At 39.2% G+C, this 15647-nt stretch overlaps 1 protein-coding gene across 1 annotated transcript in view; it reads left to right on the top strand.

Moving 5' to 3' along the window:
- The window catches only part of PTPRM (protein tyrosine phosphatase receptor type M), a gene marked incomplete at its 5' end in the record, with an annotated part of 476815 nt that overhangs the window by 307551 nt on the left and 153617 nt on the right, over positions 1-15647 (top strand). The window contains one exon of the mRNA XM_080610125.1: positions 13617-13749. Coding sequence (XP_080466251.1) covers positions 13617-13749 — 133 coding nt within the window. The remainder of the gene's footprint in view (positions 1-13616; positions 13750-15647) is intronic.

Raw genomic sequence — 15647 nt, 5'->3', positions numbered from 1 at the left:
ATTAGGTATGTTTTGCATTGTAGAAACTGTTTGGCTTTTATTCAGAGGTGTTAAAAAGTTGTTTACAACAGAGTTTATAGTCAGTCATTGCAGGAGCTGTGTTACATCCCTCAAGTGCATAACTGATGTGCAGACTTGAGTGTTCCAGTCTATAACTGAGAGAAGAATATAATTCCGAGTGACAGTGTCAAATACCCCCTTTCGTGAAGAAAGTGAAACAAAATATAACTTAGATCACTAATGATGAGTCTGTTTGATTCATCCTAGCTTGAAAAAATAATTTGCACAGTAACGTGTAGTCTTAATATGAGGATATCTGTGAGAATGTTTGAGTTTGGACTTGGGGAGGGCACTCTCCTTAATCTCATTACAGAGAATGGAAACGTAAAACCCAGTCATAAAAATGTCAATATGAGGGAACTGACCAGGATAAATTCTTAACGAACTGAAGGAATCTCTGCCATCTGTGTAGTACTGATCAGTGTAACGTCTAATACAAAATATTTCAGCAGCAGCAATCCACAGAGAAGCAGAAAATGTATGTAAATTTTAGAGCACATCATATAGTGTGCTATTCCATTTTTGTATAAAAGAAAATATGCCTCTGTTTTTTAGATTCAAAGCAGAACGTATTCTGCATGTACCACAATGAAAAATTAAGGAGACAAGGGAAGAGAGAGAAATTCAGAGATATAATTAGTAACTAAAAAAAACTGTGAATTTCAGTGTTTTCCATCTGTAGTTATGAACTGTATTCATAAAATGCTAAGCAATTAGAATTCTAATTTGAAAGAAAATGTGGTATCAGTTGTGGGTGACATATCCTGTATTTCTTAGGAACTGCAAATCTGGTGTTTGTATCACTGGAGAGTTTTAACAAATGTGCAATGCAGTATTGCATAGATTTCCTCTGTTCATGTATAGGTGAACATTAAAATGTGTTACAGTTAAATAGAGTAGTACAGTGAAGAGGAGAGTAATACTGTTGGCTTTAATCAAGAGACACAGAGCATACTACCTTGGGCAAACTCATGTTTCAGCAATTCCTTGAAATAACTGAAATCTTAATAAATATCTAAGCTGCATTTTTCTGCTTGAAGTAAAAACTCAAACACCGTTCAAGCTGTGACTATAGTTACTGATGAATTTTTAACACTCGCTTCTCCAGTCATTATACCAGAATGTCCTTTTCTGCAGTAATGGAAATTAGACTGCCAGAGCAAATAATTTTAGAGCTCTAGGAAAAACATTCAAGTATACGTGTGCATTTTCAAGTCTTTATTTTCTAAACCTTTGAACTTTCATTTCCTTCTCTTAATCTGATTTTCTGTTATTGCTGACCACTAAGAAGTTTTTATGCAAATAGAAAACTTCCATACAAATGAAAGTTGAGTCACAGTTTTACATAAAAGTGAATGGAAGTTGCTGTCTTACATGGTTTCAAGCTGACAAGAGGGAAAATACAGCAGATTCAAGTTGTTTCATCTTTTGAGTGCACATCAGAAATACAAAGGGAAACAGGAAAAATAGTAAATTGTCACTGGTCAGAAGCAAACAACACATTCATGAAACCTTTTTGAGGCAAAATTATTATATTTTGCACTTTTTAGTATGCTTTGGTTGAATTAGCTTCGGGTTATATGTAAGTGTGTTCATAATTAAAAGTGATATGAAAAGAACTGATGAGAAAAATGGCTATTTAAGGCATTCTTAATCAAATAGGGCAAATGGAGATTTTTCTGTAACCCCTAAAACCTACAGGAAACATATGATAAATGAAATGTAGGTCAGAGATGACCATTCAGAGGAGGCCTAGTCTATTCTTCTCCCTGTAATAGATTTGGTGCATCTAACATTGCTTTGGTTTGAACAGGCTTTTTATTGGCAATACTGTAGCTGCTTCTGAAACGTGAACAAAAGAATTACTACACTGTATTGGCACAGAGTTAAAACTCTGTGGAATTATTTTTCCTTTCTTATGCTGATTCTCCTTTCCAGGTCTTGTAGCCATCCTTCCTACCCCAAAACAGTGTTGACCCTGGAAATGCTTTAAAAAAACAGTTTTATGTGTTTCTTCCTGCTTTTTATGAATTTATGAAAAATATATTTTTTAATTTCTTCGTGCATCATTGCATGTATAATTCCATGTATCTTTGAGTAGAATGTGCTGTTATGCTTTCCTCCAAGAAAATATGTAGATAGTGAGTAATGATAAGTAAATTCTGAGAGTGGTTGTGGAGGATTTATGAAGAACCCTTCATAGGGGATACAATGTAGAGGGAAGCTGATAGTGGATATCAGCAGGAATGTCAGCCTCATCTATGAGCTAGTGGCAGCACAGGCCAAAAAAACGTTCAGATGTGCAGACCTACCAATGGGATTCCTATATTACATTGTCCTTCTGCCCACACATTGGCAAAGTAACCAGGTCCTCACTGACTTTCAATTTGGAACTGTTCATCAGTGTTCCTGTCCTCAGTGGCAGCAAGTTCAGATGACAGTATCTTATTCTACTATTTCCTACCCATAGCTTCAGGTTACCCAGTTCCCATGCCGGATGTGATCCCTTGCATGCATGGATGGAAAATAAAACAGTTGTGTGTTCACTTCAGCCTGAGTAGGTCAGCTCCAGAAACATTACTCTGGTCTGACTTCACGTCTTCTCTGCCTGATGGAGGCCAACTGAGTAGTAGAAAAACACATTTTACATCTCCTGAAGAGATCAGAGTCATCTTCAGGCTACAAATCCACACCTTTCCTGTTTGCAGAAAATAGCTGAAATAATAAACTTGCAGGGATGTCTGATATTTCTTGACACTTTTCAGAACACTTTCTGTAGTAGATCTGGTGTTGAAAGCATGAGAGTCAACCAGAGGTCTCCTCTGGTGATAGGTGAAATTTAAATGTCCTTGGTGAGAGTGATGATAAATTACCCAGTCTTTCTAATGGAGTGGCTAGAAAGTGGTGCTAACTTGCTTAGAAAATATATGTATGGACACGATCAGTTGGGCTGACTGCTTTCATTTTCTTGGAACTAATTTGTGTCACTCTTCTACCCTGAGTACTGTTGACTTGAGGTTATCTAGAGAACCATAAAATCAAATGTTTCAGGGCTAAAAGCTCCCCTTGTTGTACATTATACCTTTAGGACTTCTTGTTCACACAAGTCAGATTTATAAGATGATGCTGCAGTTCTAATGGTTGCAGGTGGTACCTTTTTCACAGAGCATCAGCTGGTAATGAGCCCTACATTTCAAAGTACTGAGACACCTGCAGCTCCAGCCCTTGTTGGTGCCTCTTTCTCAGACCTCCTTATATAGTATGAGACCTACATGTATAAAGCTAATTTGACTCAGGTATGTTCTTGTTGCTCCTTGGTCAACCCTCTTATTCAGAAATTTGCATCTCATGAAGTCATATTGACCTTTGCTGTGTTTGGTTAGTCGGAGAGCAGTTTAGTAAAGAAGCCCAGTTTCTTCTTGCCATAGCAGTCACGAGAATTTTATCTTTTATTTCAGCGTCAGTTACTGTCTTTCAAATATGCTGCCATGACTTTTCCCTTTGTTGACACAGAGGTCTCTGATGTGCACCATGGTGTCTGCTTCTTTGGCCACACAGAGTACTTACAAATATGTAACCAAAAACTTTGTATTTTTTTACTTAGGAAATTATTTATTTCCAAGAAGGATATACAGCATGTCTGTATGTTCTAGACTGGTAGTGGTGTGGCTGTTGAGCCTGCTTTAAACATCCCTTAATGATCTCAGTGCTATTAAACTGGTGTCCCTCAGGGGTCTGTGCTGGCACCGGTGTTGTTCAATATTTTTATTGATGACATGGATGAGGGTATTGAGTCTTTCATCAGTAAGTTTGCAGATGACACTAAGCTGAGAGCTTGTGTCGATCTTCTGGAAGGAAGCAGGGCTCTGCAGAGAGACCTGGATAGGTTGGATAGATGGGCAGAATCCAATAAGATGAAATTTAATAAGTCTAAATGCCGAGTCCTACATTTTGGCCATAAAAACCCCTTGCAATGTTACAAGTTGGGGACAGTGTGGCTGGATAGTGTCCAGGTAGAAAGGGATCTGGAGGTATTGGTGGATGGCCAGCTGAATATGAGCCAGCAGTGTGCCCTGGTGGCCAAGAAGGCCAATGGCATCCTAGCCTGCATTAGGAATGGTGTGGCCAGCAGGAACAGGGAGGTTATTCTTCCCCTGTACTCAGCACTGGTGAGGCCGCACCTTGAGTACTGTGTCCAGTTCTGGGCTCCTCAGTTTAAGAAGGACGTGAAAATGATTGAGCGCGTCCAAAGGAGGGCAACGAGGCTGGTGAGGGGCTTGGACCACAAGCCCTACGAGGAGCGATTGAGAGAGCTGGAGTTGTTTAGCCTGGAGAAAAGGAGACTCAGAGGTGACCTTATCACTCTCTACAACCTCCTGAAAGGAGGTTGTAGACAGGTGGGGATTGGTCTCTTTCACCAGGCAGCAACTGACAGAACGAGAGGACACAGTCTCAAACTGCGCCAAGGAAGGTACAGGTTGGATATTAGGAAGAAATTTTTCACAGAAAGAATAATAAAATATTGGAACGGTCTGCCCAGGGTGGTGGTGGAGTCACCATCCCTGGATGTGTTTAAAAAGAGATTGGATGTGGCACTTGGTGACATGGTTTAGTCGAGGTGTAGGGCATGGGTTGGACTTGATGATCTTGAAGGTCCCTTCCAATCTGGTAATTCTGATTCTGATTCTGATCTCGAGCTTACACTTTCTTTCTTCCAGTATGAGTGAGGGCTTCCAAGTGCTTGGGTGCCCACTGGAGAGGAAAATTTTTATGTATTTTAATTATTTAAATTTCCTTGATTAAGAGGAAAGAGAAAAAAAGGAGCTAGCAGGAAGGTTGGTGGGCTTGTTGCAAAGGAGAAAATGAGCTGTTTGTCAAGGCTTGCTTGCTTGTTTTCTTGTCTGTCCTTTTTTCAAAAAACACAGTTGCCAGAAAAATCGAGTCTAAGGAGCCTGGATTAAAATCCTTTTAGAAAATAGATTGTGATGAGATGAAAAGATGTCAAACTGGGAACTTTATTTGGTTTAGGCATGTTTTGTAAAGAATGTTATTATACTTGACAACCAGAAACACAGATGTTTAGCAAAAAAAGTCTTTTCGCTCACATGCACCAACATGAATCATCTACCAGTGAGAGATAGAGTTCATTTGATAGTCAGTTAAATGAGTCATATTCATCAGTGAAGTAGTTCTTTGCATTTCTTTTCATGCAGTTCTTTGTGGCTTATATTTACATTTTTATAAAGAATATAAAAAACAAAATTAATAATTCATAATTACTGTTACACAGTGGAGCCTTATTTTGATAGTCCCTTCTTAGCACACATCTTTTAACAAGGCTAGTTTTTTCCTGCATTTAAAGAACACCCAATAAACAATGTACAAAATCACCATGGGTATCTTATGGAAGTACAAAAATCTTTTTTAGGCAAGGAAGATCTGTACACAGCAATATGTATTGTACCCACGATAATAAATTACATAGAAGGTACTCTCCTGCTAAAATATGTGCTATTTGCCATCTTTCCCAGACATTCAAGAAATGGATTTAGGAACACTAACACATCATAGGAGGGAGAATCAGGATACACTGATTTCAACATTTAAATGGCTCCTGTGCTCAGCAAAACAGAAAGAAAACATAATCCCTACCCCGTGGAAAAGCAGTGTATACATGAGCATTTCCAAAAGAATCCAGGAACAGAAAGGGAAAAATACTGTAAAAAGTGAAGTAAAGCAGACCTTACTCTGAGGCATTTACAAAACCAGTATATTAGAGGCATGAAGTAGGGAGAGAAAACTGAAAAAAATAGTGATCAAAACCACCTTCTATCACGAATTATACCCTGCCCAACACCACCTTGTAACTTCTACCATATGGACAAAAAGCAGTGCTGTTTCGAAGGAGAACTAGGAACACTGATTTGAAAGCTAACAATGAGAAAGGGGAGGGAGAACTTTCTCCCTAAGCTGGAGTTTTACCAGGAGTAATAAAACAAAGACTTCATTAGCGGAATACACACTGGCTAGCAGACGAGGACTGAATGCCAGTCACTTACAGTATAAACAGACTAACCAGGGTGGTAATTCATTTCATCTACAAATCTGTATGTGTTTTGGGTCTTGTCCAGGACAGCCACAAATCCTGGCATCTGGAATGAACTTGAAACTCAAATAAAAAGCATATTGGGTTGGCTTGTCTTTTCGTAACACCAGTAGTGCTGCTACAGACTTACTTAAAAATGAGGGTACAGTTTCCTGCAGTCATGGGGAATATGGGGATAGAAATGCTGTGGAAACTTCTGGAGGGAACTGGATATTTTATGCTACTGCCCCATTCAGGTGTATTTTGCAGTCTGTGACATAGGACTGTCATTCCTGTTGATCATTTGACATTTATGAGAAGGACCTATCTCTGTGGAGCATCTCTTTTCCTATCAGTAGGACAGACATATTTGTGTACCTTCTTTTGTCATACTGCCTTTTATCCCAGCCCTGTACTTTTCAGCACCTCTGCTTTTCCTACCTTTATGTTCCTTCCTTCCTTGGAACACCCTAACCATCATCATCCATAAAAATTCCATTATTCATAAAAATTCTGTCCCGCAAATCATTCTTGAAGATCTGTTTCTCCTGTGTTACTAATTGGAAATACTGAGTGATGCCAGCTAGCTAAAAGAGTAGGAAGGGCAGAAGTGTTCATTTATTTGGGCATTGTAAATGCATTTTCTTAGGGTTATTTGCCTTTCACTCCCCCTTGTGATTGCTGTGCTTGCCTATTACAGCCTAGGTCAGCTAGATGGTATGCTTTTAGTGGCAAAGATTGCTCAGCTGTGTACTTGCACTGTTCTTAGCACAGTGGGCCTCTCAATCTGATTTAGAGTTTCCAGATTCTACTGGCATACAAATAATAGAGAATAATAATTATAGTGGCCTTTGTAATTTGTGTTGTCTTTGGAGAGCATGGGCGGAGACTTTAAAGATGAGTTCTCTGATATTTTCAGTCTTTTGACTTTGTGGTAGGGACAATAGGATCCTACTGATGGGTATTCCAAAGAAGCATCACGCCTCTCTTCCTCCTTTCTGCCTTGTACCATTTTGCATGATTTCTGCCACCTAATCACAGTGTAGCTGTCACACAGGGGTATAATGTTTCATTTTTCTACTCTCTCTATAAAGTATACTAAAAGTAGGTGCTGAAATAGTTGAATCACACTGCTGGCAATAAAAAAATCATGGTCTAGTTACTAACACAAGTTAGTTTTGAGTTTGACTGGAAAAAAGGATGATGGGGACTAACTTCATTATTACTTTAAGGCCTTGTAAAGTTAGGCATTACATCAGTCACTGGAACACCTGTGAATGAAATACAGTTGTAAAGTCTTAAAAGTGACTTACCAAACAAGTAACCTTCTAAGCTACAGAAAGGAAGTATAAAAGGTGGCAGATATGGTCAGTCCTGAGTGAGAAAAATAAAATTACACCAGGCTAGTTAATTAAAGGAAGGGAATATTTGTTAACTCAACTAGAGGAAAAGTCTGGATCTTTTAAAGATGACTTTGAATAAAACAACCTATAGCTAGTTTTTAGTACTAACAAACAGTTTTGATCTTAATCCTTTCTTCAAAAGGATAACTACCAGCTCCTAGATTATTAAACCAGGATTACTTTATTGGTCATTCTTTACTATAAAATACTCAGTCATTTCTAAGTACACTTTTTAAGGGGTTAATAAACATTGAAAAGCAAGTCCAAACTTTTTTCATTTACAAAGAGAAAAGGAGAAGTTTTGTTCAATTTGGTTGAAGTCCATTTCTTTTACAAAAGAACATTTTCGTTGGTTTTGAAAAACAAAGTAACACTTGCATTTAAGTTAAAAGAATGATATTTTGCTTGACACTTCATTCAGTGATTAGTCTTAGCTTCCATTTTAATGAGGAATAGTTCAGCTCAAACTTTTCTATCCATAAACTACCTACAGGAGATTATTGCTTATGAAGTTTTGGGGTTGATGAATAGTAAGACACTTGTGCCTTCTGAGTGAGTGTCGTGGTTTAAACCCAGCCACACAGCTCGTTCACTCACTCCCCCCTCTTTCCTTCCCCTGCTCCCGGCAGAGGGATGGGGAGGAGAATCGAAAGAATGCAACTCCCATGGGTTGAGATAAGAACAGACCGGTAACTAAGGTATAACACAAATCACTACTGCTACTACCAATAATAATAATGGTAAGGGAAATAACAAGGGAAGAGAATATGATACCACCCGTTGAAAACCAGCCCAAGCAAGCAGTGAGCCAGCCCTTCGGGGTAACTCCCAGTTATATCCTGGGCATGACGTGCTATGGTATGGAATACCTCTTTGGCTAGGTTGGGTCAGGTGTCCTGTCTCTGCTTCCTCCCGGCTTACCCTCCTCTCCGGCAGAGCATGAGACTCACAAAGCCCTTGGTCAGACTAAACATTTGAGCAGTAACTAAAAACATTGGTGTTATCAGCACTGTTCCCAGGCCGAAAGTCAAAAACACAGAGCTGCACCAGCTACTAAGAAGGAGAAAAAATGACTGCTGCTGCTGAACCCAGGACAGTGAGAAAGAGAAGGGAAATTTTCCAGCAAAGAAAGTGGGAGAACCCTTTTCTGAAAAGTATTATTCCTATAACACTAATACCAGACCCTTATTCTCTAATGAGAACTAGAAATTCTTCAGAGACAGGAAAATTTTTACCCGGTCTTGTAACCCTTGGTACAGAAATATAAATTTCATTGCATGAAGTAATTTAAGAATTCACAGTATGGCAGACACTAAATATTAGCAGCTAGAATATAATTCAGTTCTTAATCTGAGGAGGATGTAAGATCCAAGAAGTGGCTGAGTAATCACTAAACTTCAGAAAAGGAGATTCTAATATTAAGAAAAAGGTAATAGATTAGGTCTGAAAGTTGAAAAAAATGAAATAAAATTCTTAGGTGTTTCATGGACACTACTTAAAAATATTATCCCTGGATCTTGAGGAGTACTGAACAAAATGGGACTCATGAGGGAAAGTCATTAATCAGGCCAGCTGGATACCATTTTTTTCAGAGCAAAGGAAAAAAAATAAATTCAGATTTAAAATGCTGCTGTAGGGAAAGCCACAAAGAATGGGCAATAAATAAGAAAGACAGAAATTGAAATCACTGAGATTAATTAGAAAAGTAAATAACTAAGGGTATGAAGCCTAACAATGTTACTGTCTTCCACTCTATTCAGTGCAGAAAGACTGTGGAAATACTTCACTGGGTTTTGTGGCACCTTGGGGTTTACCTATAAATGTATCTCTGTTTTTCACTTCTGGCAGGAAGCAGTCTAGTTCTCATTAAGTAAGGACTTTTCAAAGTCAGCACCTTAATCCTTTTTAAACTGGCAGGAAGCATTTCCTTGTCCTTTCATTTTCTAAGTAGCAACCTTGAGCTGTCCAATGCTCACTGATCTTTGCTGACCTATTGTCTTTCTAGAGGTGGACCACAGTGTTATGTGTCATTTTGACATTGACTCTTCTAACTATACTAGCCCTGACAGTCTCAGTAAGAAAACAGAAGTGAGGTTGTTGTGCAAGGTTTGAAGTCAGGTTTCTTGCGTACAAGGATAGAACCAAAACCCCCCAAGTAAGTCATTACATCCCGTGTTACAAGGACAGTGGACTTAGCTCAGCTGCTGGCAGCAATATGCATTGTTCTAATTAAAACCAGGTATTTTAATGGAGATACAGAACTCCACTAGTCTTGCAGTTATATATTGTTAAAGGCACTAGGGTGATCAAGGAAATAAAAAATTGCTATGTCAGACACACTTGTTGAAACAATAATAATAAATAGAACAAAACACCAGGACTATAATATCATGATACAATAGAATCACAGAATCATGGAATGGTTTGGTTTGGAAGGATCCTTAAAGATCATCTAGTTCCAACCCCTGTGCCATAGGCAGGGACACCTTCCCCTAGACCAGGTTGCTCAAAGCCCCAGCCAGTGTGGCCTTGTGCCTTGTACAGTTAACATCATTTATGTTAACTATATAAGTATATACATATATATACAAATATATGTATGTTAATATTATTACTCAAAATAATAGTGTATCGTTAACATTAATTTTGTAAAGAAAGATTACATTTCACTTAACTGTTTCAGTTGTGTTGGTACAGCAGAGTAAAAGTGAAACCACGGCATCGTTTTTGTAGACATTCGAGATAATTGACATTGAATTTTATCAAGTGACAAAACAAATTTCAGAACTACTGCCCTAGCTGCTTCAATCCCCTTGCACATGGTCAACTTTCTCTCCATGGTGCCAGTGCAATTGCCTGTGTAGCTATAGGTTAAAAGTGATTAAGAAGTAATTATGGTGTGAGAGTCAAATATTACTCTGGACCAAAATCTACCTTTTAGACAGAAGCTAGAGAGAAGTAAGCTGCCAGCTTTTATCATAGCAAATGCACTTCAGAGTTTAATATTATATGCTGTACAGTATGTTTGTTAAATAATATGGAAGAGTGAGTGTTGAAGCAGCAACTCTTGAGTATGATGCTAAGTCATGTGGGTTACCAGAACTCAAACTGGACTCTGAAGGTTTTCAGCAGAACAAAAAGCAAACTGAATAAAGAGGTAGTGCTAACTCAAATCTCAGTCTTGATAAATGTTGTGTAGTGTTCAGCAGAGGTAAGTTTGAATTACTTTAAATTTGAATTACTTTTAACTCATACAAGTTTCAAAACTGAGCACTGCACTGAAGAAAGGGATGCAGGTTTCACTGTAAACAGTGCACCAGTGACCAATTCAGTGTTCATCTGATGTCAAAAGAAAACCAAACGTAATGCAAAAGGGTATAAGGAAATGGTTGGAACACAACAATTTTTACGAATCCTGTTGTACAAAACCTGAAGTATGTTAAAAGAATAAACAGTATTCAACACAATTAAGGAAGTTGATCCAGAATTTATAACACTGAAAGGCTCAAGGAATGCTCAAGAAAGGTGAAAGGTGGCAAATTTAGTTCATTTACCCAAATGGATTTTTGAACCCACTGATATCAAGAAAGGTGCACCAGTCAGTCAGGGAATGAATGAGATGCTGAATGGAACTAAAAGAGAATTAAGATAATGCCAGTCTTGGGTTGTTTTATAATAATTAATGATAGGAGTTTTTAAAAGACATGTCAAGCATCACATTTCCGGTTTAAGACAATCTGTTACAAGTTAGGCTGAGTCCATCATAGTGGGAAGCTTTATTCTATTTTTAAATCAGGGTGGCATTACATGCACTTTTCTTAGACAACTTGAGATGATCCCTCACTTCAATAATCAATAGATAATGCAGTATGGTGAGTTCAGAGTCCTGATGTTAGGCTCTATATCTCTTCTTGTGCAGGCTTGCTTTGGAGAATTTGCTGTAGTGGTGGATTCCCCAGCTTGTCCATGACTCCCAAGAGAGTGATACTTTGTGTCATTGAAGGCATTTCATTAAAGTTGTGCTCCATGATACACAGAAAGTGTGTGTGCTCTGTTAAAGATTTCAGTATTGTCTCCTTTGCCTGGTGTAAGTCTGAGTAGTTCCACTAAAGGGAGGACCCCGTGCTGTCAAAGAGAGACTTGACAGATAAAACACATTGGGTAGCTGAGAGTTGCGTGTGAAAATGTAGCAAAGCTGCCTTCACTTACTGTTAATGTTTAGTATTTATGATCCCAAAACTAGCATTGGGAGTCTTAACGAAAGGAATAAAACCATGAGGCAGAATTTGATTTAAAGGAAGAATTGCCAATGAGTATTCCAGGAAGGTGAGGTAGCCTGAGAGAGATAATGAAGACTAGACTTTGGAAGGAACCAGTCTTAGAAATTACATCTATAAAGATATTGCCTGCTGTTGACGTTGCATTTTTCCTTGCCTGGGCAACAGCTCCTGCCAGGAGCCTGCCCCAGTGTGGGCTTCCCATGGGGCCACAGCCTCCTTCAGACGTCCCCCTGCTCTCATATGGGGTCCTCCATGGGTTGCAGGTGGAGATCCACTCCACTGTGGACCTCCATGGGTTGCAGGGGCACAGCCTGCCTCACCATGGTCTGCACCATGGGCTGCAGGGGAATCTCTGTTCCAGCACCTGAAGCACCTCATCCCCTCCTTCTGCACTGGTCTTGGTGCCTGCGGGGCTGTTCCTCTCACATATTCTTAATCCCTTCTCCTGCTGCAGCTGCACAGGTTTTTCCCTCCTCCTTCTTAGCTGTGTTATCACAGAGGTGCTACCACCGTTGCTGATGGGTTCATCCTTGCCAGCAGCAGGTCCATCTTGGAGCCGTCTGGCATTGGCTCTATCAGCCACAGGGGAAGCTTCTGGCAGCTTCTCGCAGAAGCCATCCCTGTATTCCCTCCCACTACTAAAACCTTGTCATGCAAACCCAATACACTTTCCAAGAAAAGGAAGTGAAGAAACAAGTAAAATATAATTGGTGGTATCAAAGTGCTCTGTGAAACCCAGACAATGAGAGTAGAATGTGTTCTTGAAATATTACACTTCACTTAGGCTTTACTCTTCCTTCTCCTTTTCCAAAAAAGCTGTAGCAGGAAAGTGATCCATAATCCCTATGTCCACTTCATGACATGGTGCCTCAAATAACGAATGCTGTCACATTTTGATTAAAAAAAAAAAAAAAATGGAACTCCATAAAAAAAATAAAATCGGTTTAGTGAATTGAATGTTGCTTCCTTAACATTTTTTCATCCTGAACTCATTTAGAGGAGGAAATGGATATTTCATCAGACGTGGATTTGACGTTCCATCACATTATACAGTAAACAGTACAAACGATGTTATTTTTTTTAAATGGAGAAGCTGGAAGAGCTAAGACAGTAGCTGCTGTAAGGCACTGGTTATCTCATTTAAACAGATATTAAATGTAGGTGCCAGTGGTGTGATCATCAGCTGCTTCCCACTTTGTGAATAATTTGCTTAGAAGGAGTCTTTTTGCCTACCAGATGTGACCTAGATTTAGATTTCCAAAGGCAAAAAAAAAAAAAGTCTATTGTGTAAAAAACAATTGTGGGTAAAATGCATGGAAAATGAGCTTATCTCACTTTTCCAGGTGTTTAAGCTAATATGTTATGGAATTACAGCTTCATTTATGAAAAATAATTGAGGAAAATGTTCCAGCAAATCAAATTTGGATAAAGGCTTAGGCTGGTTATTGTGTTGTTAGCAAGTTTCTAAATGGCAGAAAGAAAGGGGAGCCAGCACAGATAATAAAAATACAGAAATCTGTGAATCTGTGAAGAGCCTCTTATAAAAGGTTCAGGGCTGGCAGAGGTATCCCACCTGTGTTGTGCTCTTGCAAAATGTCATGGAACAATATGAAGAATTATATTCTTATCAACGCATATGGAGGCAGGATTTTTTTCTTAAAAGACCAGGCACTGATATCTGTTGGCCGTGGATAAGTCTAATGACATTGGTAGGTTAAATGATAAACATCGAAAGAATAACATCCTTATTCTTTTTCTCTCTCCTTTTTCCTTTAACTGATTCCATAGGGGCTGCCACTCGAAAACCAGACCCAGAGCCTGAGAAGCAGACTGACCATACTGTTAAAATTGCTGGAGTGATTGCTGGCATCTTGCTGTTCGTCATTATTTTTCTGGGGGTCGTGCTGGTAATGAAGAAGAGGTGAGCAATTAGTAGATGTTTTCTATGTATGTATTCATATCACAGCATCTCCTACAGCAGTTCTCAGTTTGATATTGGCAAAAGTATCCAGCCACCTTCATGCCCTTTGCCACAGAGCTTAGGAAGTACTGCTTCCTCCCACCCCAAAGCTCTGTTGAGTTTTCACAAAACCACAGTATCTGTTTCATCCCACCTCATTTTCTGTGAATTAATGTTTGTGGCTCTGTTATAGAAGAAAAACAGCCAAAGGTTAATGGTTCTAGCACTTTATGCATTAGTACTGCATGATAGACTCTAGTAATAGAACAGTACCTCTATCCTGAAAGCTGAGTCTCCACTCTATTCAACAGATCAGCTGAAAATTAGATATAGTTTCATTCTTGAATGTAAAAGAAATCCTCAATCAAACCAGAACTAGTTCTAAGGTAATTTGTGCTAAGAATGGGGTCTCTATTTTCTGCATAAATGTCATTCCCTGAAAAAAATATGAAAACATTACAAGGCTGCTGACTGATTCCAAATGCTGGTTCAACACACACATGGACTGAGATTGTTTTGTTCTGAATAACATTTGAAAACTAGTACAACATTAGAAGTGTAAGGATTATAAACCTGATTGCCTTTCTCAACACTGTAAAAGGAAAAAATAATAAAGGGAAAAATACCTCATAACTAGGGAGGTGGCCTGGATAAGAAGAAAATCCATGTGATCATAGGAGCTAAGTCTAGATTGGAAGAAATTAATTAGCAAATAGAATTAAGTTTTTTGGTTGCATCCTGCACAGCTGTAGAGATAGGTTTTGGGAATGTGTGAGGGCTGTGTAAAGGGGCTGAGTCACAAATTCTCCTTCCATGTCTGCCTTACTGTCCCTTAACCCCTTACCTCTTTGCTATGCACTCTGTATTATCCCCTGTTCTTCCTTGGTTAGCAATCTTGGTCTGGTTTTGCTCATCCCAACAAAATGTGATTTAACTGTATGTTAACTAGTTTGGCAGGTCTGAGATAGTCCAAACCCCTGAGATGCCTGAAATTCTTCCAGAATTTGAACAGAGGGGGTGCACAGCTAAGGAGGCAGCTGCCTGAGAGTGCCTCCAGGCAGGCAACAGAAGTAGCTGCTTTTCACTCTCCTTGAAGAAAGAAGCTGGGCCATGAGATAGAAGGGCTCTTTGCAGAGAAAGGTGAACTGAACTGTGGCCAGGGCTGAGGGATAGGTCATGACAAGAGGCAAGTAAAACAGTCAAAAGCTACCATACAGAAGAGATTGAGTCTTAAACCCCAGGGCTAGTCTGGCTGCGGCAATGAAATTGACCCAGTAACCAAATCTCAATATAAAGTGTAGCTAAGTTAAAATCTGTTCTGACTTTGAAGCACTTTTTTCTTTCCACTTCTGATCTCTTGCGTCATTCATACCTTCAATTTTAACAGTTGAACTCCCAAACTCCTCCCTAGGGCCAGACACAGCACTTGTTATGCAGGGAGGAAGGAAGGCTTCTCACATTGTCTGGCCAATCCTTCTCATAATTTCTGGCCAGCACCCGTCTCTCTCTTCCAGCTCTGAGCCTCTTCTTAAGTGTTTGCACCAGAGGTAGAATGTATTCAGCTGAGGGAGACAAGTTCTTCTTAATCTTGAAGAGAAAGCGTTGTAAAATGATCCAAAAAGTTTCACAGTAAATAAGGTGTCAGGGTCTCTGGTTAAATGGATGCTATACCAACTCCTGCTTCATTCTCTAGGGAATAGCTCTTTGATAATCTAATTGTTAGACGCAGGAAGGCTCACATCCTACGTGTTTGCATGTTAATGCAGAAGAATACTTGATTCCTTCTGTCTACCACAGCACAGTAATTATTATTCATAGTATTTCTGTTGTTAGAAGAAAAGTGCATTATGTGAGCTTCT

Source organism: Psittacula echo, assembly GCF_963264785.1.
Source record: "Psittacula echo genome assembly, chromosome: 2".
Lineage (NCBI taxonomy): Eukaryota > Metazoa > Chordata > Aves > Psittaciformes > Psittacidae > Psittacula > Psittacula echo.
This window is presented reverse-complemented; position numbering and strand designations above follow the sequence as displayed.